This window comes from Bombina bombina, chromosome 2 (assembly GCF_027579735.1).
Source record: "Bombina bombina isolate aBomBom1 chromosome 2, aBomBom1.pri, whole genome shotgun sequence".
In the NCBI taxonomy this organism is placed as follows: domain Eukaryota; kingdom Metazoa; phylum Chordata; class Amphibia; order Anura; family Bombinatoridae; genus Bombina; species Bombina bombina.
Window position 1 is genome coordinate 1,183,241,075 of NC_069500.1, and position 25,781 is coordinate 1,183,266,855.

At 41.2% G+C, this 25,781-nt stretch overlaps 1 protein-coding gene across 1 annotated transcript in view; it reads right to left on the bottom strand.

Annotated features, from left to right (window-relative positions):
* CASP3 (caspase 3) overlaps positions 1-25,781 on the bottom strand; it is a 143,466-nt gene that overhangs the window by 22,458 nt on the left and 95,227 nt on the right. Inside the window, 1 exon segment of the mRNA XM_053700253.1 lies at positions 21,749-21,895. Coding sequence (XP_053556228.1) covers positions 21,749-21,895 — 147 coding nt within the window.

Genomic DNA, 25,781 nt, shown 5'->3' on the forward strand with positions numbered 1-25,781 from the left:
TGAGCCCAGAACTTTTGTAAAGATTCTTGGAGCCGTAGCTAATCCGAAGGGAAGAGCTACAAACTGGTAATGCCTGTCTAGGAAAGCAAATCTTAGGTACCGATAATGATCCTTGTGAATCGGTATGTGAAGGTAGGCATCCTTTAAGTCCACTGTGGTCATGTACTGACCCTCTTGGATCATGGGAAGGATGGTTCGAATAGTTTCCATTTTGAGTCCAAGATTGGTCTGAAGGTTCCCTCTTTCTTGGGAACCACAAACAGATTTGAATAGAATCCCTGCCCGTGTTCCGTCCGCGGAACTGGGTGGATCACCCCCATTAGTAAGAGGTCTTGTACACAGCGTAGAAACGCCTCTTTCTTTATTTGGTTTGCTGATAACCTTGAAATATGAAATCTCCCTCGTGGAGGAGAAGTTTTGAAGTCCAGGAGATATCCCTGAGATATGATCTCCAACGCCCAGGGATCCTGGACATCTCTTGCCCAAGCCTGGGCGAAGAGAGAAAGTCTGCCCCCACTAGATCCGTTTCCGGATAGGGGGCCCTCTCTTCATGCTGTCTTGGGGGCAGCAGCAGGTTTCTTGGCCTGCTTGCCCTTGTTCCAGGACTGGTTAACTTTCCAGCCCTGCCTGTAACGAGCAACAGCTCCTTCCTGTTTTGGAGCAGAGGAAGTTGATGCTGCTCCTGCCTTGAAGTTACGAAAGGCACGAAAATTAGACTGTTTGGCCTTTGATTTGGCCCTGTCCTGAGGTAGAGCATGGCCCTTACCTCCCGTAATGTCAGCTATAATTTCTTTCAAGCCGGGCCCGAATAAGGTCTGCCCTTTGAAAGGAATATTAAGCAATTTAGATTTAGAAGTCACGTCAGCTGACCAGGATTTAAGCCATAGCGCTCTGCGTGCTTGGATGGCGAATCCGGAGTTCTTAGCCGTAAGTTTGGTTAAATGTACGACGGCATCAGAAACAAATGCGTTAGCTAGCTTAAGTGCTTTAAGCTTATTCATAATTTCATCCAATGGAGCTGTGCGAATGGCCTCTTCCAGAGACTCAAACCAGAATGCCGCCGCAGCAGTGACAGGCGCAATGCATGCAAGGGGCTGTAAGATAAAACCTTGTTGAACAAACATTTTCTTAAGGTAACCCTCTAATTTCTTATCCATTGGATCTGAAAAGGCACAACTATCCTCCACCGGGATAGTGGTACGCTTAGCTAAAGTAGAAACTGCTCCCTCCACCTTAGGGACCGTCTGCCATAAGTCTTGTGTGGTGGCGTCTATAGGAAACATTTTCCTAAATATGGGAGGAGGGGAAAAAGGCACACCAGGTCTATCCCACTCCTTGCTAATAATCTCTGTAAGCCTTTTAGGTATAGGAAACACGTCAGTACACACCGGTACCGCATAGTATCTATCCAACCTACATAATTTTTCTGGAATTGCAACCGTGTTACAATCATTCAGAGACGCTAATACCTCCCCTAGCAATATGCGGAGGTTTCTCAAGCTTAAATTTAAAATTAGAAATCTCTGAATCCAGTCTCCCTGGATCAGATCCGTCACCCACAGAATGAAGCTCTCCGTCTTCACGTTCTGCAAACTGTGACGCAGTATCTGACATGGCTCTCACCTCATCCGCGCGCTCTGTCCTTAACCCAGAACTATCGCGCTTGCCTCTTAATTCTGGCAATTTAGATAATACTTCTGTCATAACAGTAGCCATGTCTTGCAAAGTGATTTGTAAGGGCCTCCCTGATGTACTTGGCGCCACAAAATCACGCACCTCCTGAGCGGGAGGCGAAGGTACTGACACGTGAGGAGAGTTAGTCGGCATAACTTCCCCCTCGTTGTCTGGTGATAATTTCTTTACATGTAAAGATTGACTTTTATTTAAAGTAACATCAATGCAATTAGTACACAAATTTCTATTGGGCTCCACATTGGCCTTTAAACATAGTGAACAAAGAGATTCATCTGTGTCAGACATGTTTAAACAGACTAGCAATGAGACTAGCAAGCTTGGAAATACTTTTCTAAATAAATTTACAAGCAATATAAAAAACGCTACTGTGCCTTTAAGAAGCACAAAAAGCTGTCACAGTTGAAATAACATTGAACCAAAATAGTTATAGCAACCAATTTTTCACAGTAAATGTATTAAGTTAGCAAAGGATTGCACCCACCAGCAAATGGATGATTAACCCCTTAATACCCAAAAACGGATAACAATTTAATAATTAACGTTTTTCTCACAGTCAAAACACACTGTCACAGGTCTGCTGTGACTGATTACCTCCCTCAAAATGAATTTTGAAGACCCCTGAGCTCTCTAGAGACGATCTGGATCATGGAGGATGAAGTAGACAGATTGTGACTGAATTTTTACTGCGCAAAAAAGCGCTAAAATAGGCCCCTCCCACTCATATTACAACAGTGGGGAAGCTCAGAAAACTGTTTCTATGCAGAAAACAAAGATGGCCATGTGGTAAAAATCATGCCCCAATAAGTTTTATCACCAAGTACCTCACAAAAAACGATTAACATGCCAGTAAACGTTTTAAACATACATTTGAAAAGCTATGAATTGTTATTAATAAGCCTGCTACCAGTCGCTTTTACTGCAGTTAAGGCTCATACATTATTTCAGTATTAACAGTATTTTCAGAGTCAATTCCATTCCTTAGAAAAATACATTCAGTGTACACACACTCATCAGCCTAATACCAGTCGCTATCACTGCATTTAAGGCTGAACTTACTTTACATTGGTATCAGCAGTATTTTCTCAGTCAATTCCATTCCTCAGAAAAATAATTACTGCACATACCTCATTTGCAGGGGGGCCCTGCATGCTATTCCCTTTCTCTGAAGTTACCTCACTCCTCAGATGAGAACAGCCAGTGGATCTTAGTTACGGCTGCTAAGATCATAGAAAACGCAGGCAGATTCTTCTTCTTCTAATGCTGCCTGAGAATAAACAGCACACTCCGGTGCCATTTAAAATAACAAACTTTTGATTGTAGAAATAAACTAAGTTAAAAAACACCACAGACCTCTCACAGCGACCTATCTTTAGTTAGGCTGCAAGAGAATGACTGAATATGACATGTGAGGGGAGGAGCTATATAGCAGCTCTGCTTGGGTGATCCTCTTGCAGCTTCCTGTTAGGAAGAGATATATTCCATAAGTAATGGATGACCCGTGGACTGACTACACTTAACAAGAGAAATTATTTTGTTTGGTCCTCATCTTATTTGATCTATCCTGAGGGAGGGCATGACCTTTCCCTCCAGTGATGTCTGAAATAATCTCTTTCAGTTCAGGCCAGAATAGGGTCTTTCCTTTGAAAGGGATGTTCAAAAGTTTAGTTTTAGATGACACATCAGCAGACCAGGATTTAAGCCATAACGCCCTGCGTGCTAAAATGGCAAAACCTGAATACTTTGCCGCTAATTTAGCCAGTTGAAAAGCGGCATCTGTAAAAGAATTAGCCAATTTAAGAGCCTTAATCCTGTCCATAATTTCCTCTAATGGAGTCTCCATCTGAAGAGACTCTACTAGAGCCTCTACTAGAGCCTCAAACCAGAAAGCAGCTGCAGTAGTTGTAGGAACAATGCACGCAATAGGTTTAAGAAGAAAGAGAGAGACGCTCTAATTTTTTATCCATAGGATCTTTGAAAGCACAACTGACTTCAATAGGTATAGTTGTACGCTTAGACAGAGTAGAAATAGCTCCCTCCACCTTAGGAACTGTCTGCCATGAGTCCCGCATGGTGTCAGATATGGGAAACATTTTCTTAAAAACAGGAGGGGGAATGAACGAAATACCTGGTCTATCCCACTCCTTAGCAATAATATTCACAATCCTCTTAGAGACTGGAAAAAAACCCATCAGTGTAAACAGGAACCTCTAAGTATTTATCCATCTTACACAATTTCTCTGGCACCACAATGACCCCTTTAGTCCCTTCAAAAAAAATGTTATAATTGCATCATTTACTGAAAAAACAAAAAACATTTTTACCAAACAGTGTCACCAGTAACTAATGAGCCTTTCAAGCAAGCTGAAATTCCTATCCAAGTGTCAGAATACAGCTTACCCTTCCCTCATGGGGATTTATTGCCAGCCTTTTCTAGAAATAACACAGTCTGTCTAGAAAAAAAATAGACTGAACATACCTTAATGCAGTTTAGCATGCAAACTGTTCCCCCAACTGAAGTTTTCCTGTACTCTTCAGCCCTTGTGAGAACAGCAGTGGATCTTAGTTACAAAGCACTAAGATCATCATCCTCCTTGCAGAAATCTTCATCCCTTTTCTGCCAGAGAGTAAATAGTACACAACGGTACCATTTAAAATAAACTTTTGCTTGAGAAAATAAAAACCTAACATTTTTGTCACCACACTCCTCTTTGCCCTTCCCAACAGTTAAGCAGGCAGAGAGAATGACTGGGGGGTGGAGCTAAGGGGGAGCTATATAGGCAGCTCTGCTGTGGGTGTTCTCTCTGCCACTTCCTGTAGGGAAGGAGAATATCCCACAAGTAAGGATGAATCCGTGGACTCGATACATCTTACTAGAGAAATGTGTGTACACAGTAGAGCTATATGAGATACTGTGGATAAAGAAGGGGATTTCAGCACTCAAATTTAACTATTCCTTGATCTAATATGTAGATATAAGGCTGGTATATTGTATCAAACAAAGAAACACAGGCACAAATCGGTCCAATTAATATGCAATGAATTTATTACTAAAACATTTCATAGGAATAAGGTAGTTCATACTAATGCACCACCAACATAAACCACTGCAGTGGATAGCCTAGTTCGAATGTAAACAGGTACTAAAAGCAATAGAAACCACAGGACAATTATCAGTGTTAATAAACATTTCAGGTGGATTTTACAACACCAGAAAAACTGCTTATCACAGAATTCCAGCCTAATTCTGACCGGAACAGTCCTCAAAGCACAGTCCCAAATAGAAATACTTATTTCCTTTACGAATATATACTTTGAGAGAATTTAAGCCATTGCGATCACTATCGCATGATTATAACGTGACCTTAAAAAGCTGACAAACCGAGGTAAGAGCGTCCTCCAAATTCAGCTTTATTCACAGTAGACAGATTAGCTTGTTAAAGGCATGCATATCCATAGTAGTAATTGATGTGCAACAAAACATACAACCTTATCCCAGTTGTTGTAACTAGAGCAGCAAAGTCCGGGTATTAAGGCATCTCGTGAGGCATAATAAGCAGCGGACCGGTACCATGCCTCCGACATCCAATCTCACCCAAATCGTTATGTCTCGTCTCCTTGTTCCGTGAGACACAGGTCGGACTTGGTAAGCTTTACTCGCCTTCGCCAGATCGCTTCCGGACTAGATACTGTGCAACACCGCTTGTAGATACAGGTGCCCACACTTGCTGCATTTGTTTGAATGACTGTCGACGCGCGTTTCGCCCCACAATGCTATGCGGTAGGGGCCTCGTCAGGACTGTCAATCACTTTGTAACACTTCATCTTTTATTTGTTGCAATTTGTTGGGGGAGTGGCTGAGGTGTGTGTTTGCTTTCCAATCTTAAGTAAACATTCTTTATCACACCTCCTTTTGCTTTTGTTACATGACTTACATTCAGTAACTTTCATCATTTAAGCTATAGAATTACCATGCAGAAAAAAGCAACAAATATGAATACTGATAAACGTAACAAATCCATTGCAATATCAAAAGACCAATATACGCCGAGTCTCTGCTAAACATCTCCAATCAACATATGACAAAATAGCGTAACCAGCCACTCATATTTATAGAAAATTTACAATGAATATATCAAACTGTATACCATGCGCTGGCATTTTCCTACCAAGGTAGACCTCATGAGCATTTAGAATATAATTCAAATAATTAGTTATTTTTGATTCCTTATGTTTGTTTATAAACTTAATAAGATATCAATTCATTTATGAATTTATATATCATTTAGTTTGCAAGATAGGAAAGATTCAAAACCATTTTATAAGCATTATCCATCTTTTAAAATTGTTGAGAGGAATATTTTATGAATGTTATTTTTAACCCAAAAAGGACCCATACTCAATTCTTTCATTCAGACCAAAGGGGGATATTGTTTTAAGCACATATGTCCATCTTGCTTCTTTATTTAAAATACATTTATTGTTATCACCTCCTCTGCCATTTGTTGTTCCTATGTCAATTCCTACAAATTTTAAAGAGACAGTACTACTGTTGTGGACATCCCTAAAATGTCGAGCTACACTCGTATCTCTTTCATAGAGAATGTCATCTCTATGTTCCTGTACCCTGTCCTTGAACATTCGTTTCGTTTTCCCTACATAGAACAGGGGACAGGAGCATTGTAAGAGATATACAACTCCAACAGTGTTACAATTTGAGAAACATCTAATCTCAAATTGATTTTCGGTATTTGCTGAGAAGGATTTACATTTTAGCATATATGGACAATACATACAATGTCCACAAGGGAAATTTCCTTTGACCTGTTGGCATTTATTTAACCAATTCCTTTCAGGTTCAGACCTCACAAATCTACTTTTGACTAACTTATCCTTTAAGTTAGGATATTTTTTTGCAGTCAAAGGTTTTTTTCCTATTTTTTCAACAATTTTCTCATCTAATGATAGCAAATGCCAATTTTGGGATAGAATATCTCTTATATTTTGCCACTGACAATTAAATGTGGTGATGCATCTTATATGGTTTTCAGTTGAAACATTGGCTTTTTTAGAATATAGTAGGTCATTTCGATTTAGTTTCCTATCTTTATTCAACGTTTGTTTAATTAAATTATGCGAGTAACCTCTTTCCATGAATTTTTTACACATTATCTCAGCATGGTGTTCAAATTTGATTTTTGAGGAGCAATTCCTCTTTAATCTTAGTAACTGACCATATGGAATACCCTTCTTTAGGGGTTCAGGATGACTACTTGATGCCTCCAATAAACTATTTGTAGCAGTACTTTTACGATGGTTTTCAGTAGATTTGTAGACGCTTCCCTTCCTTTTTGATACAGATATCAAGAAAGGGCAATTCTTTATCACTAAGTGCATAGGACAGCAAAATGTTACGATCATTATTATTCAATGCATTGATAAACTCATGTAGACAGGTCAGAGGGCCATCAATTAGAATATCGTCCACATATCTAATCCAAAGGGACACATGGGAGCTGAAGACCTCGCCAAATTTTTCAAAAATGTCCAACTCCCATGCCCCTAAATGTAGACAGGCCCCCTGATCTTTCTACATGAGTTTATCAATGCATTGAATAATAATGATTGTAACATTTTGCTGACCTATGCACTTAGTGATAAAGAATTGCCCTTTCTTGATATCTGTATCAAAAAGGAAGGGAAGCGTATATCTACTGAAAACCATCGTAAAAGTACTGCTACAAATAGTTTATTAGAGGCATCAAGTAGTCATCCTGAACCCCTAAAGAAGGGTATTCCATATGGTCAGTTACTAAGATTAAAGAGGAATTACTCCTCAAAAAACAGAATTTATGCTTACCTGATAAATTACTTTCTCCAACGGTGTGTCCGGTCCACAGCGTCATCCATAACTTGTGGGAATATTCTCTTCCCCAACAGGAAATGGCAAAGAGCACAGCAAAAGCTGTCCATATAGTCCCTCCTAGGCTCCGCCCACCCCAGTCATTCAACCGACGGACAGGAGAAAAAAACAGGAGAAACTATAGGGTGCCGTGGTGACTGTAGTTAAAAAAAGAAATTAATCAAACCTGATTAAAAAACCAGGGCGGGTCGTGGACCGGACACACCGTTGGATTAAGTAATTTATCAGGTAAGCATAAATTCTGTTTTCTCCAACATTGGTGTGTCCGGTCCACGGCGTCATCCATAACTTGTGGGAACCAATACCAAAGCTTTAGGACACAGATGAAGGGAGGGAGCCAATCAGGTTGCCTAAATGGAAGGCACCACGGCTTGCAAAACCTTTCTCCCAAAAATAGCCTCCGAGGAAGCAAAAGTATCAAATTTGTAGAATTTGGCAAAACTGTGCAGGGAAGACCAAGTCGCTGCCTTACATATCTGATCAACAGAAGCCTCGTTCTTGAAGGCCCATGTGGAAGCCACAGCCCTAGTAGAGTGAGCTGTGATGCGTTCAGGAGGCTGCCGTCCGGCAGTCTCGTAAGCCAATCGGATGATGCTTTTCAGCCAAAAGGAAAGAGAGGTAGCAGTAGCTTTTTGACCTCTCCTCTTGCCAGAATAAACGACAAACAGAGAAGATGTTTGTCTGAAATCCTTTGTTGCTTCTAAATAGAACTTTAAAGCACGAACTACATCTAAATTGTGTAACAAACGTTCCTTCTTTGAAACTGGATTCGGACACAAAGAAGGCACAACTATTTCCTGGTTAATATTCTTGTTGGAAACAACCTTTGGAAGGAAACCAGGTTTAGTACGCAAAACAACCTTATCTGAATGGAACACCAGATAGGGTGGATTACACAGCAAAGCAGATAACTCAGAAACTCTTATAGCAGAAGAAATAGCAACCAAAAACAGAACTTTCCAAGATAACATCTTGATATCTATGGAATGTAGAGGTTCAAACGGAACCCCTTGAAGAACTGAAAGAACTAAATTCAGACTCCAAGGAGGAGTCAAAGGCCTGTAAACAGGCTTGATCCTGACCAAAGCCTGAACAAAAGCTTGAACATCAGGCACAGCTGCCAGTCGTTTGTGTAATAAGACAGATAAAGCAGAAATCTGTCCCTTTAGAGAACTCGCTGATAATCCCTTATCCAAACCTTCTTGGAGAAAGGAAAGGATCCTAGGAATCTTGATCTTACTCCATGAGAATCCCTTGGATTCACACCAACAGATATATCTTTTCCATATTTTATGGTAAATCTTCCTAGTTACAGGTTTTCTGGCTTGTATCAGAGTATCTATTACAGAATCCGAAAACCCACGCTTAGATAAAATCAAGCGTTCAATTTCCAAGCCGTTAGCTGAAGGGAAACTAGATTTGGATGTTCGAATGGACCTTGTACTAGAAGATCCTGTCTCAAAGGTAGCTTCCATGGTGGAGCCGATGACATATTCACCAGGTCTGCATACCAAGTCCTGCGTGGCCACGCAGGAGCTATCAAGATCACCGAGGCCCTATCCTGCTTGATCCTGGCTACCAGCCTGGGAATGAGAGGAAACGGAGGAAACACATAAGCTAGGTTGAAGGTCCAAGGCGCTACTAATGCATCCACTAGAGTCGCCTTGGGATCCCTGGATCTGGACCCGTAGCAAGGAACCTTGAAGTTCTGACGAGACGCCATCAGATCCATGTCTGGAATGCCCCATAAATGAGTCAACTGGGCAAAGATCTCCGGGTGGAGTTCCCACTCCCCCGGATGGAATGTCTGACGACTCAGATAATCCGCCTCCCAGTTTTCCACTCCTGGGATGTGGATCGCAGATAGGTGGCAGGAGTGATCCTCCGCCCATTTTATGATTTTGGTCACTTCTCTCATTGTTCCCCCAACTCCTTGTTCCCCCCTGATGATTGATGTAAGCAACAGTCGTCATGTTGTCTGATTGGAATCTTATGAATCTGGCCTTTGCTAGTTGAGGCCAAGCCCTGAGAGCATTGAATATCGCTCTCAGTTCCAGAATGTTTATCGGGAGAAGAGACTCTTCCCGAGACCATAGCCCCTGAGCTTTCAGGGAGTCCCAGACCGCGGAGACAGGGAAATTTTTTCTATGTTCACCTTCCACCCGAGAGATCTGAGAAAGGCCAGAACGATGTCTGTGTGAGCCTTTGCCTTTGAAAGAGACGACGCTTGTATCAGAATGTCATCCAAGTAAGGTGCCACTGCAATGCCCCATGGTCTTAGAACCGCTAGAAGGGACCCTAGTACCTTTGTGAAAATCCTTGGAGCAGTGGCTAGCCTGAATGGGAGAGCCACAAACTGGTAATGTTTGTCCAGAAAGGCGAACCTTAGGAACAGATGATCTTTGTGGATAGGAATATGTAGATAGGCATCCTTTAGATCCACGGTAGTCATAAATTGACCCTCCTGGATTGTAGGTAAAATCGTTCGAATGGTTTCCATTTTGAACGATGGCACTCTGAGAAATTTGTTTAGGATCTTTAAATCCAGAATTGGTCTGAAAGTTCCCTCTTTTTTGGGAACTACAAACAGATTTGAGTAAAACACCATTCCTTGTTCCACGGTTGGAACTGGGTGTATCACTCCCATTTTTAACAGGTCTTCTACACAATGTAAGAATGCCTGTCTCTTTATTTGGTTTGAAGATAAGTGAGACATGTGGAACCTTCCCCTTGGGGGTAGTTCCTTGACTTCCAGAAGATAACCCTGAGAAACTATTTCTAGTGTCCAGGGATCCTGAACATCTCTTGCCCAAGCCTGAGCGAAGAGAGAGAGTCTGCCCCCTACTAGATCCGGTCCCGGATCGGGGGCTACTCCTCCATGCTGTTTTGTTAGCAGCAGCAGGCTTCTTGGCCTGCTTACCCTTGTTCCAGCCTTGCATCGGTTTCCAAGCTGGTTTGGTTTGCGAAGCATTACCCTCTTGTCTAGAGGCTGCAGAGTTGGAGGCCGGTCCGTTCCTGAAATTGCGAAAGGAACGAAAATTAGACTTATTCTTGGCTTTGAAAAGCCTATCTTGTGGGAGGGCGTGGCCCTTACCCCCAGTGATGTCTGAGATAATCTCTTTCAATTCTGGCCCAAAGAGAGTTTTACCCTTGAAGGGGATATTAAGCAATTTTGTCTTGGAAGATACATCCGCTGACCAAGACTTTAGCCAGAGCGCTCTGCGCGCCACAATTGCAAAACCAGAATTTTTCGCTGCTAATCTAGCTAACTGCAAAGTGGCATCTAAAATAAAGGAGTTAGCTAACTTAAGTGCGTGAACTCTGTCCATAACCTCCTCATACGGAGTCTCTCTATTGAGCGACTTTTCTAGTTCCTCGAACCAGAACCACGCTGCTGTAGTGACAGGAATAATGCACGAAATAGGTTGCAGGAGGTAACCTTGCTGTACAAAAATCTTTTTAAGCAAACCCTCCAATTTTTTATCCGTAGGATCTTTGAAAGCACAATTATCCTCGATAGGAATAGTAGTGCGCTTGGCTAGTGTAGAAACTGCCCCCTCGACCTTAGGGACTGTCTGCCATAAGTCCTTTCTGGGGTCGACCATAGGAAATAATTTCTTAAATATAGGAGGGGGAACAAAAGGTATGCCGGGCTTCTCCCACTCCTTATTCACTATGTCCGCCACCCGCTTGGGTATAGGAAAAGCGTCGGGGTGCACCGGAACCTCTAGAAACTTGTCCATCTTGCACAATTTTTCTGGAATGACCAGGTTGTCACAATCATCCAGAGTAGATAACACCTCCTTAAGCAGTGCGCGGAGATGCTCTAATTTAAATGTCACAACATCAGGTTCTGCCTGTTGAGAAATTCTACCTGAATCTGAAATTTCCCCATCTGACAAAACCTCCCTCATGGCCCCTTCAGATTGGTGTGAGGGTATGACAGAGCAATTATCATCAGCGCCCTCCTGCTCTACAGTGTTTAAAACAGAGAAATCACGCTTTCTCTGATATGCAGGCATTTTGGATAAAATATTTACTATGGAGTTATCCATTACTGCCGTCAATTGTTGCATAGTAATAAGCATTGGCGCGTTAGAAGTACTAGGGGCCTCCTGCGTGGGCAAAACTGGTGTAGACACAGAAGGAGATGATGTAGAACTATGTCTACTCCCTTCATCTGATGAATCATCTTGGGCAACTTTACTATCTGTGGCAGTACTGTCCTTACTTTGTTTGGACGCTATGGCACAATTATCACACAATTTTGAAGGGGGAGACACATTGGCTTCCATACATACAGAACATAGCTTATCTGAAGGCACAGACATGTTAAACAGGCTTAAACTTGTCAATAAAGTACAAAAACCGTTTTAAAACAAAACCGTTACTGTCTCTTTAAATTTTAAACAGGGCACACTTTATTACTGAATATGTGAAAAACTATGAAGTAATTGTTTAAAATTTACCAAATTTTCACCACAGTGTCATAAAGCATTCAAAGCATTGCACCCCAAATTTCAGACCTTTAACCCTTAAAATGAGTTAACCGGAGCCGGTTACAGATTTAACCCCTCTACAGTCCCAGCTACAGCCTTTGCTGCGACTTTACCAAACCCAGGGGGAAATACGATACCAAATGAAGCCTTCTAGGAACCTTTCCAACTACTTTCAGACCCACACACATGCAGCTGCATGTCCTGCTCTCAAAAGTAACTGCGCAATAATGGCGCGAAAATGAGGCTCAGCCTACTACAGTGAAGGCCCTTCCTGACTGGAAAGGTGTCTAAACCAGTGCCTGACGTAAAAAAACGATCCCCAAAGTTTATAAGTGTGAATTTCAAGCATCAAGCTGTATAAAATGCCCAAATAAAGCAATCGATTTTGCCCATAAAAGTGTCTACCAGTTTTATAGCCCATATTAAGCCCTTTATTCGGTTTGAGACTAAGAAAATGGCTTACCGGTCCCCATGAGGGGAAATGACAGCTTTCCAGCATTACACAGTCTTGTTAGAAATATGGCTAGTCATACCTTAAGCAGAAAAGTCTGCTAACTGTTTCCCCCAACTGAAGTTATTTCATCTCAACAGTCCTATGCGGAAACAGCAAACGATTTTAGTTACTGCTGCTAAAATCATATTCCTCTCACAAACAGAACTCTTCATCTTTTTCTGTTTCAGAGTAAATAGTACATACCAGCACTATTTTAAAATAACAAACTCTTGATAGTAGAATAAAAAACTACAACTAAAACACCACATACTCTTCACCATCTCCGTGGAGATGCTGCCTGTGCAACGCAAAGAGAATGACTGGGGTGGGCGGAGCCTAGGAGGGACTATATGGACAGCTTTTGCTGTGCTCTTTGCCATTTCCTGTTGGGGAAGAGAATATTCCCACAAGTTATGGATGACGCGGTGGACCGGACACACCAATGTTGGAGAAATCAAATTTGAACACCATGCTGAGATAATGTGTAAAAAATTCATGGAAAGAGGTTACTCACATAATTTAATTAAACAAACGTTGAATAAAGTTAGGAAACTAAATCGAAATGACCTACTATATTGTAAAAAAGCTAATGTTTCAACTGAAAACCATATAAGATTCATCACCACATTTAATTGTCAGTGGCAAAATATAAGAGATATTCTATCCCAAAATTGGCATTTGCTATCATTAGATGAGAAAATTGTTGAAAAAATAGGAAAAAAACCTTTGTTGACTGCAAAAAAAAATCTCCTAACCTAAAGGATAAGTTAGTAAAAAGTAGATTTGTGAGGTCTGAATCTGAAAGGAATTGGTTAAATAAATGCCAACAGGTCAAAGGAAATTTCCCTTGTGGACATTGTGTGCATTGTCCATATATGCTAAAATGTAAATCCTTCTCAGCAAATACCGAAAAACAATTTGAGATTAGATGTTTTTCAAATTGTAACACTGTTGGAGTTGTATATCTCTTACAATGCTCCTGTCCCCTGTTCTATGTAGGGAAAATGAAATGAATGTTCAAGGACAGGGTACAGGAGCATAGAGATGACATTCTCTATGAAAGAGATACGAGTGTAGCTCGACATTTTAGGGATGTCCACAACAGTAGTACTGTCTCTTTAAAATTTGTAGGAATTGACATAGGAATAACAAATGGCAGAGGAGGTGATAACAATAAATGTCTTTTAAAAAAAGAAGCAAGATGGACATACGTGCTTAAAACAATATCCCCCTTTGGTCTGAATGAAAGAATTGAGTATGGGTCCTTTTTGGGTTAAAAATAACATTCATAAAATATTCCTCTCAACAATTTTAAAAGAAGGATAATGCTTATAAAATGGTTTTGAATCTTTCCTATCTTGCAAACTAAATGATATATAAATTCATAAATGAATTATTGATATCTTAAGTTTATAAACAAACATAAGGAATCAAAAATAACTAAATTATTTGAATTATATTCTAAATGCTCATGAGGTCTACCTTGGTAGGAAAATGCCAGCGCATGGTATACAGTTTGATATATTCATCATAAATTTTCCATCAATATATGAGTGGCTGGTTACGATATTTTGTCATATGTTGATTGGAGATGTTTAGCAGAGACTCTGCGTATATTGGTCTTTTGATATTGCAATGGATTTGTTACGTTTATCAGTATTCATATTTGTTGCTTTTTCTGCATGGTAATTATATAGCTTAAATGATGATAGTTACTGAATGTAAGTCATGTAACAAAACCAAAAGGAGGTGTGATAAAGAATGTTTACGTGAATGGAAATTAAACACACACACCTCAGCCACTCCCCCAACAAATTGCAACAAAGATGAAGTGTTACAAAGTGATTGACAGTCCTGACGAAGCCCCTACCGCATAGCATTGTGGGGCGAAACGCGCGTCGACAGTCATTAAAACAAATGCAGCAAGTGTGGGCACCTGTATCTACAAGCGGTGTTGCACAGTATCAAGTCTGGAAGCGATCTGGCGGAGGCGAGTAAAGCTTACCAAGTCCGACCTGTGTCTCACGGAACAAGGAGACGAGACAGAACGATTTGGGTGAGATTGGATGTCGGAGGCATGGTCCCGGTCCGCTGCTTATTATGCCTCACGAGATGCCTTAATATCCGGACTTTGCTGCTCTAGTTACAACAACTGAGATAAGGTTGTATGTTTTGTTGCACATCAATTACCACTATGGATATGCAAGCCTTTAACAAGCTAATCGCTCTACTGTGAATAAAGCTGAATTTGGAGGACGCTCTTACCTCGGTTTGTCAGCTTTTTAAGGTCACACTATAATCATGCGATAGTGATCACAATGGCTTAAATTCTCTCAAAGTATATATTCATAAAGGAAATAAGTATTTCTATTTGGGACTGTGCTTTGAGGACTGTTCCGGTCAGAATTAGGCTGGAATCCTTTGATTAACAGTTTTTCTTGTGTAGTAAAATCCACCTGAAATGTTTATTAACACTGATAATTGTCCTGTGGTTTCTATTGCTTTTAGTACCTGTTTGCATTCAAACTAGGCTATCCACTGCAGTGGTTTATGTTGGTGGTGCATTAGTATGAACTACCTCATTCCTATGAAATGTTTTAGTAATAAATGCATTGCATATTAATTGGACCGATGTGTGTCTGTGTTTCTTTGTTTGATACAATATACCAGCCTCATATCTACCTATTAGATCAAGGAATAGTTAAATTTGAGTGCTGAAATCCCCTTCTTTATCCACAGTATCTCATATAGCTCTACTGTGTACACACATTTTATCCTTTTTGAAAAATGTTTGAATATATATATATATATATATATATATATACACACACACACACACACACAGTTATATAAAATTCTTAATACAGTTTTTCTCTAGTTTCTAACAGCATTCAAACAAACTATCTTGAAAACTGCTTAAATATCATTATTTTATAAGTAGTTCAATAAACTATGCAAATTATGTTAACTTAAAGGGCCATGATACCCAAATGTTGAAACATTTGAAAGTGATGCAGCATAGCTGTAAAAAGCCGACTAGAAAATATCACTTTAACATCTCTATGTAAAAAAACATAATTTATGCTTACCTGATAAATTTATTTCTCTTGTAGTGTATCCAGTCCACGGATCATCCATTACTTATGGGATATTCTCCTTCCCAACAGGAAGTTGCAAGAGGATCACCTACAGCAGAGCTGCTATATAGCTCCTCCCCCAACTGTCATATCCAGTCATTCGACCGAAAACAAACAGAGAAAGGAGAAACCATAGGGTGCAGTGGTGACTGTAGTTTAATTAAAATTTAGACCTGCCTTAAAAGGACAGGGCGGGCCGTGGACTGGATACACTACAAGAGAAATAAATTTATCAGGTAAGCATAAATTATGTTTTCTCTTGTTAAGTGTATCCAGTCCACGGATCATCCATTACTTATGGGATACCAATACCAAAGCTAAAGTACACGGATGATGGGAGGGACAAAGCAGGATTAAGCAGAAGGAACCACTGCCTGAAGAACCTTTCTCCCAAAAACAGCCTCCGAAGAATCAAAAGTATCAAATTTGTAAAATTTGGAAAAAGTGTGAAGCAAAGACCAAGTCGCGGCCTTGCAAATCTGTTCAACAGAGGCCTCATTTTTAAAGGCCCAGGTGGAAGCCACAGCTCTAGTAGAATGAGCTGTAATCCTTTCAGGGGGCTGCTGTCCAGCAGTCTCATAGGCTAGGCGTATTATGCTCCGAAGCCAAAAGGAAGGAGAGGTTGCCGAAGCTTTTTGACCTCTCCTCTGTCCAGAGTAAACGACAAACAGGGTAGATGTTTGACGAAAATCTTTAGTAGCTTGTAAGTAAAACTTCAAGGCATGGACTACGTCCAGATTATGTAAAAGACGTTCCTTCTTTGAAGAAGGATTAGGACACAATGATGTAACAACAATCTCTTGATTGATATTCTTGTTAGAAACCACCTTAGGTAAAAACCCAGGTTTGGTACGCAGGACTACCTTATCTGCATGAAAAATCAGATAAGGAGAATCACATTGTAAGGCAGATAGCTCAGAGACTCTCCGAGCCGAGGAAATAGCCATCAAAAACAGAACTTTCCAAGATAAACGTTTAATATCAATGGAATGAAGGGGTTCCAACGGAACTCCTTGAAGAACTTTAAGAACCAAGTTTAAGCTCCACGGGGGAGCAACAGGTTTAAACACAGGCTTAATTCTAACCAAAGCCTGGCAAAATGCCTGGACGTCTGGAACCTCTGCCAGACGCTTGTGCAAAAGAATAGACAGAGCAGAAATCTGTCCCTTTAAGGAACTAACTGATAATCCTTTGTCCAAGCCCTCTTGGAGAAAAGACAATATTCTAGGAATCCTAACCTTACTCCATGAGTAATTCTTGGATTCACACCAATAAAGATATTTACTCCATATCTTGTGGTAGATTTTCCTGGTAACAGGCTTTCGTGCCTGTATTAAAGTATCAATGACTGACTCGGAGAAGCCACGCTTTGATAGAATCAAGCGTTCAATCTCCATGCAGTCAGTCTCAGAGAAATTAGATTTGGATGATTGAAAGGACCTTGTATCAGAAGGTCCTGTCCTAGAGGCAGAGTCCATGGTGGAAAGGATGACATGTCCACTAGGTCTGCATACCAAGTCCTGCGTGGCCACGCAGGTGCTATCAGAATCACCGATGCTCTCTCCTGTTTGATTTTGGCAATCAGTCGAGGGAGCAGAGGAAACGGTGGAAACACATAAGCCAGGTTGAAGAACCAAGGCGCTGCTAGAGCATCTATCAGCGTTGCTTCTGGGTCCCTGGACCTGGATCCGTAACAAGGAAGCTTGGCGTTCTGGCGAGACGTCATGAGATCCAACTCTGGTTTGCTTCAACGATGAATCAACTGAGCAAACACCTCCGGATGGAGTTCCCACTCCCCCGGATGGAAAGTCTGACGACTTAGAAAATCCGCCTCCCAGCTCTCCACGCCTGGGATATGGATTGCTGACAGGTGGCAAGAGTGGTACTCTGCCCAGTGAATTATATTTGAGACTTCTAACATCGCTAGGGAACTCCTGGTTCCCCCTTGATGGTTGATGTAAGCCACAGTCGTGATGTTGTCCGACTGAAATCTGATGAACCTCAGTGTTGCTAACTGAGGTCAAGCCAGAAGAGCATTGAATATCGCTCTTAACTCCATAATATTTATTGGAAGGAGTTTCTCCTCCTGAGTCCACGATCCCTGTGCCTTCAGGGAATTCCAGACTGCACCCCAACCTAGAAGGCTGGCATCTGTTGTTACAATTGTCCAATCTGGCCTGCGAAAGGTCATACCCTTGGACAGGTGTACCCGAGACAACCACCAGAGAAGAGAATCTCTGGTCTCTTGATCCAGATTTAGCAGAGGGGACAAATCTGTGTAATCCCCATTCCACTGACTCAGCATGCATAATTGCAGCGGTCTGAGATGAAGGCACGCAAATGGCACTATGTCCATTGCCGCTACCATTAAGCCGATTACCTCCATACACTGAGCTACCGAAGGGCGCGGAATGGAGTGAAGAACACGGCAAGCATTTAGAAGTTTTGATAACCTGGACTCCGTCAGGTAAATTTTCATTTCTACAGAATCTATAAGAGTCCCTAAGAAGGAGACTCTTGTGAGTGGGGATAGAGAACTCTTTTCCTCGTTCACTTTCCACCCGTGCAACCTCAGAAATGCCAGAACTATCTCTGTATGAGACTTGGCAACTTGAAAGCTTGACGCCTGTATCAGGATGTCATCTAGATATGGAGCCACCGCTATGCCTCGCGGTCTTAGAACCGCCAGAAGTGAGCCCAGAACCTTTGTAAAGATTCTCGGGGCTGTAGCCAACCCGAAGGGAAGAGCTACAAATTGGTAATGCCTGTCTAGAAAGGCAAACCTTAGAAACCGATGATGATCTTTGTGAATCGGTATGTGAAGGTAGGCATCCTTTAAGTCCACTGTGGTCATGTACTGACCTTCTTGGATCATGGGTAGGATGGTCCAAATAGTTTCCATTTTGAATGATGGAACTCTGAGGAATTTGTTTAAGATCTTTAGATCCAAAATTGGTCTGAAGGTTCCCTCTTTTTTGGGAACCACAAACAGATTCGAATAAAAACCCTGTCCTTGTTCCGTCCGCGGAACTGGATGGATCACTCCCATAACTAGGAGGTCTTGCACACAGCATAGGAATGCCTCTTTCTTTATCTGATTTGCAGATATCCTTGAAAGATGAAATCTCCCTTGTGGAGGGGAAGCTTTGAAGTCCAGAAGATATCCCTGAGATATAATCTCCAACGCCCAGGGATCCTGAACATCTCTTGCCCACGCCTGGGCGAAGAGAGAAAGTCTGCCCCCTACTAGATCCGTCGCCGGATAGGGGGCCGTTCCTTCATGCTGTCTTAGAGGCAGCAGCAGGCTTTCTGGCCTGCTTGCCTTTGTTCCAGGACTGGTTAGGTTTCCAGGCCTGCTTAGATTGAGCAAAAGTTCCCTCTTGTTTTGAAGCGGAGGAAGTTGATGCTGCACCTGCCTTGAAATTTCGAAAGGCACGAAAATTAGACTGTTTGGCCTTTGCTTTGGCCCTGTCCTGAGGAAGGGTGTGCCCTTACCTCCAGTAATGTCAGCAATAATTTCCTTCAAACCAGGCCCGAATAAGGTCTGCCCCTTGAAAGGAATGTTGAGTAATTTAGACTTCGAAGTCACGTCAGCTGACCAGGATTTAAGCCATAGCGCCCTACGCGCTTGGATGGCGAATCCGGAATTCTTAGCCGTTAGTTTAGTCAAATGAACAATGGCATCAGAAACAAATGAGTTAGCTAGCTTAAGTGTTCTAAGCTCGTCAATAATTTCAGTCAAAGGAGCTGTATGGATGGCCTCTTCCAGGGCCTCAAACCAGAATGCCGCCGCGGCCGTGACAGGCGCAATGCATGCAAGGGGCTGTAAAATAAAACCTTGTTGAATAAACATTTTCTTAAGGTAACCCTCCAATTTTTTATCCATTGGATCTGAAAAAGCACAACTGTCCTCAACCGGGATAGTAGTACGCTTTGCTAAAGTAGAAACTGCTCCCTCCACCTTAGGGACCGTCTGCCATAAGTCCTGTGTAGTGGCGTCTATTGGAAACATTTTTCTAAATATAGGAGGTGGGGAAAAAGGCACACCCGGTCTATCCCACTCCTTGCTAATAATTTCTGTAAGCCTTTTAGGTATAGGAAAAACATCAGTACACACCGGTACCGCATAGTATTTATCCAGCCTACACAATTTGTCTGGTACTGCAACTGTGTTACAGTCATTCAGAGCAGCTAATACCTTCCCAAGCAACACACGGAGGTTCTCAAGCTTAAATTTAAAATTAGAAATCTCTGAATCAGGATTCCCCGAATCAGAGATGTCACCCACAGACTGAAGCTCTCCGTCCTCATGATCTGCATATTGTGACGCAGTATCAGACATGGCCCTTACAGCATCTGCGCGCTCTGTATTTCTTCTAACCCCAGAGCAATCGCGCTTGCCTCTTAATTCAGGCAACCTGGATAATACCTCTGACAGGGTATTATTCATGATTGCAGCCATGTCCTGCAAGGTAATCGCTATGGGCGTCCCTGATGTAATTGGCGCCATATTAGCGTGCATCCCCTGAGCGGGAGGCGAAGGGTCTGACACGTGGGGAGAGTTAGTCGGCATAACTTCCCCCTCGTCAGAATCTTCTGGTGATATTTCTTTTACATTTAAAGACTGATCTTTACTGTTTAAGGTGAAATCAATACATTTAGTACACATTCTCCTATGGGGCTCCACCATGGCTTTCAAACATAATGAACAAGTAGTTTCCTCTGTGTCAGACATGTTTAAACAGACTAGCAATGAGACTAGCAAGCTTGGAAAACACTTTAAACAAGTTTACAAGCAATATAAAAAACGTTACTGCACCTTTAAGAAACACAAATTTTGTCAAAATTTAAAATAACAGTGAAAAAAGGCAGTTACACTAACGAAATTTTTACAGTGTATGTAACAAGTTAGCAGAGCATTGCACCCACTTGCAAATGGATGATTAACCCCTTAATACCCAAAAATAATAAGACAAAAACTTTTTTTTTTTTTTTTTCAAACAGTCACAACAACTGCCACAGCTCTACTGTGGCTTTTTACCTCCCTCAAAAACGACTTTGAAGCCTTTTGAGCCCTTCAGAGAAGTCCTGGATCATGCAGGAAGAAGCTGGATGTCTGTGTCTGTAATTTTTGCTGTGCAAAAAAAACGGCAAAATAGGCCCCTCCCACTCATATTACAACAGTGGAAAGCCTAAGGAAACTGTTTCTAGGCCAAATTCAAGCCAGCCATGTGCAAAAAAACTAGGCCCCAATAAGTTTTATCACCAAATACATATAAAAACGATTAAACATACTAAGTATAAAACACCACACTCCTCTTATGACCTCCATCTTGGTTGAGGCTTGCAAGAGAATGACTGGATATGACAGTTGGGGGAGGAGCTATATAGCAGCTCTGCTGTGGGTGATCCTCTTGCAACTTCCTGTTGGGAAGGAGAATATCCCATAAGTAATGGATGATCCGTGGACTGGATACACTTAACAAGAGAAAGAAAGATATTTTACCTCAAAAATTCCTCAGTAGCCACATCCCATTGTAAAGGACTTCTAAGCAGCAAATCAGTATGTCTGTCCCGGGATAGCTAAGGGAGTGAGCTTACGTGCACACTCCTCTTATTTCCCTATTCAGTTTAAGGAAGTTTACTATGAAATTTCATGAGAGTCAAGTTAAATCTCATGAGATCACAGTCAAAGAGTTCATGACCTCAGCACTGCTGATGCCGATTGGCTGCTGTTCATTTCTTCATTTTTTATTTATTTTTTTACCTGCAGCTGGGCAGCAGCTGAGTATAACTTTTTACAGAATACTTACTCTGCTGAGCTGAAGAAATTGTGAAGTAAAATATCTTCTTTTTTACATAGAGATGCTTAGGTGATATTTTCCTGTCAGTTTTTTACAGTTATACTGCATCAGTTTCAAGTGATTTAGCATATGAGTATTATGTCCCTTTAAAACATAGGATTTACTAGAATTATTCATTTATATACTGAAAAAATGCATACCTGGGACTGTAGAATAGGCATAGAGGAAATCTGCTTCAACTGGGATTTTCTGCGTTTCTTCACTGCTTCCACTTCCACTGTCTATTTCAACTCCCGAATCAAGATCTGTTCCTCTACATGCCTATAGTGATAAAAATAAAATATGACCTCTCAGATAAAGAGGGAGAGTGCTTTTCTATCATACTACGTAACACAAGTTCAAAATGATGGTCATTTGTGTAATACACCAGCGATTTTCACTCATTTGTTCAGAAACATGTTATCCACTCTATAATCTTCTGTTCAGCTACCATTAAAAAAAACACAAAATAAATAAAAATTCAAAAAACGCACTACTTATGGTGTAATATATACGTTTTATTTTTAATTATTAATTGAGGATTTTGCGCATAACAAAGAATTCAAAAAGGAAAAGGACCCACCGGGAGCGACGGAGCTGCGTCTCTAGGGGCCTGCGGCAAAGAGGTGAGTTTCTTCCCCCACAGCGGTCCGCAATGCCCGTTGGTATTGCTCTGGCTTTGCAAGGTACATTTACAAAGGTTCCAAGTGGTCGGGTAGCCGATATGGTGATCTAACATGCCCGCTGCGAGAGTCAGCCTGGGTGTCTGTGGGTAACCCCCACTCCTCAAGTCCAGGTAAAGGGAAATGTGGGTGATAAGGTACCTGCTCTGTGGTTTGTGTGATCCGGCTGTTCTCTCTCAATCTATGATTTGGTGTGACCAGACCAAGTTTCCCCCCAGGAATTCTATGCGCGAAGAGAGCAACACCCTCCCAGGGAGCATCAGGCAGAGATGCCTGACATGGTCTGTTTGTTAAGGGGAGCTCCACATTAACAGGCCCTTGGTCTAATGTTTGCGTCAACTCTGTCTCCCTTGCAATCGCCATTTTGATGCTTTCGTTTTGCCGGGACAATGCACCGCCTCTAGCTGTCCCTCCCGAAGTTTTGCAGCAGTTTCCTCTGCTGTTTGGCGATTTAGCAAGTAGTCATATGGGGCCCTCTCTATGAGCATGTGCATAAGGGATGCAAATTTTATAGGAAGGCCCTCAAGGTGCATCAGACAATCCCTTTCTGTTATATCCGTCATGCTTTAAATTTGTTTCTCTTCTCTTCCAGAAATTATGTAACAATAAAGTGATGCTAGTCAGTGTGTTAGTTAACTGTCCAGTTGGTTGTATGCGTTGAAGAGATTCAGTAAGTTAGAATACTCTAATGTCACTGATAATCCGGCTCTTCCCGGGGGGAGGGGGGGGGGTGTTTGCCTATATGTAGTAGGCCCCCAGTGTCATAAGAACAGCCAGAAAAATCACAATAATAAGCTGCAACAGTTGTTGAAGTCCTGCTTGAAGGATCCATCGAGCCGGCGAAGACCTCATCCATGCGGCAAGAAGTCTTGCCACAGGTGTCAGTGATGTCAGGGGCAGCAGATTAGGGGTGTTTAGACGTAGGGCTTATGTTAGGTTTAAACGGTATTTTAATTTCCCCATAGACATCAATAGGGCTGCGTTACAGAACTTTTGTTTCCGCGATCGCAGGTGTTAGTTTTTTTTTTGCCGACTCTCCCCATTGATGTCTATGGGGAAATCATGCACGAGCACGTCTCAGTAGCGCTCTGTGTGCGGTATGGAGCTCAATGCAACCATATCACACGCAAAAGGCGTATGTTTGAGAACTTGTAATAGCAGCGCTATAGAAAATTAAATAACGTAACTTTTGTTGCGTTTGTTAATTTCTCTATAGCGCTAAAAACTAATCTAGCCGACTGTGCTCATGCAGATGAAGTTATTTAAGAGTCAGCACTATTTGCCTGAAATGCAAGTCTGTCAATAGATCTGAGATAAGGAGGCAGTCAGCAGAAGCTTAGGTAACAAGGTAATTACAGAGGTAAAAAGTATATTTCTATAACAGTGTTGGTTATGCATGGGGAATGGTAAATAAAGGGATTATCTATCTTTTTAAACAATAACATTTTTGGTGTTTACTATACCTTCAAGTGATGGTAAATCATAGCGTTTGTGAAATGCTAGGATTTACCAGTGCTACATATAAAGGGGACTTTCAGTTATGAAGTATAAAAAAGAAAAACGTCATGCTGTAAGTTCCCTGGGTATTTGGATGTGAAGGGGAGACAAGCTCAGTGCAATTCATCTTTATATTGAATTAAAGTTTGCTGCATTTGAACTTTGTGCTTTGCATTTTCTTTATACTTCAAAGTCTGTCCTTTAAATTGTATTACAGTTAAACTATGTACTTTTTATTTTGTGTTTTAATGCATTTAGACTTTGTAGTGAGACTTATGATCGTGCATTTATTTGTATACTTTACAAATTGCATGTTATATTGTATCTGGCTGTGAAATAACTCAGGGCGAGATTACAAGTAGAGCGGTATGTGCTTTTTGCGCTTCTCGGAGTCCGCGCGCATTACAAGTTTAAAACAAACAAACATTTTTTGCTAGCAGTAGCTTGAGAAGCGCAAAAGTCGTTAGCCGAGTTTTCGTGTCCACGTGCATGTGTTCCCCCATAGAAATCAATGGAGAATAAAAAAAAAAAAAAAGTGGACAGCGGCGATGGTGTCGGTCCTCTTCAGACCATCAACACGGAGGTCCTCTTCATGCTGTCTCCAACCGCACACTGAAGATTGAATACAAAATGTCCCTTTTATATAGGGGTACCCTTGCATTCCTATTGGCTGATTTGATTCTTCAAATTAAAAATCAGCCCATCAGATGAAAGCTGACCTCGCCACCGACAACAGAATGAAGATGAAAGATGGACTGCCGCCGCAGATGGAAGATGATACACCGCCGGGATGAAAATGGAGCATCGCCCATTATCATTGGTGAGTACCAATTTGGGGATTTTAGGATTTTTTTTTTGTTTGTGTTTGTTTGTTTTTTTTAAAATTAAGGATTTTTTATTTTATTTGGGCAGAAAGGGCAATGCCCATCCAAATGCCTTTTTCAGGCAATGGGTAGTTTAGTTTTGTTTTTTTTGGATGTTGGGGGGTTGTAATGTTAGGGTAATTTTTTTTATGCAAAAGAGCAGTTTGGTTTTGGGTAATGCCCTACAAAAGGTCCTTTTAAGGGCTATTGATAGTTTATTTGTAGAATTATTTTTTTTATTTATTTTGGGGTGGCTTTTTTAAGGGGTATTAGTAATATTTTTTTATTTTTGGTAATTTCGTTTGATATTTTTTGTAAGGGTAAGTTTTGTTAATGCTAATGTTAGGTTTTTTTTATTTATTGTAATTTTTTTTGGGGTAAGCTTAGGTTTTAATTTAATTTTACAGGTAAGTTTTTTTTTTAATTGTTTAAAGGTAGTTAGGATAGTTTTAATTTAATTTATGCATATTTTAATTGGGGTTAAGTTAGGGGTGTTAGGTTAGGGGGTTTAGATGTTAGTTTATTATTTTGCGTTGTAGGGGGATGGCGGTTTAGGGGTTAATACTTTTACTTAGCGTTTGTGATGTGGGGAGATGGCGTATTAGGGGTTTATATCTTTATTTAGGGTTGGCGATGTGGGGGGTGGGGGGGCGGCCTAGGGGCGATGTGGGGCATGGCGGTTTAGTGTAGTTTATGAGTGTAAGTGTACTTTGTAAGGTATTTTTGTTGTGTTTTGTGCAACGTTTTAGTTAAGGAAAACAGTTTACCAGAGCTCTTAGATTGCAGTAAGGATTGAAGCAAAAAAGGCTATTGCACTAGCGCAATAGTGATTTCTCCCGATTTCAGTTCTGGTGGTGTGCTGCTGGTCCCAACTGCTGCAATATTAGTGGGTGTAAAGACCCTCACTGAGCATTGTATAGGGAGTCACTAAATCCTTTTTATATTTTGAGAGAAAAAGAAGCCAGTATTAGAATAAAAGGAACCATGATTCCTGTAAATGACAAAAATCAAGAAAACAGAGACGCACTCACTGAGACAGAACAACAGCTAGAAAAACTTCCGTGCTTGTCCACAAGTCCAGTACCACTCAGGGTGCAGTTGCATATCTCTAGGGCATGTGTGCAAGGTGTCCACGTCTGGTTTCCCCCTTT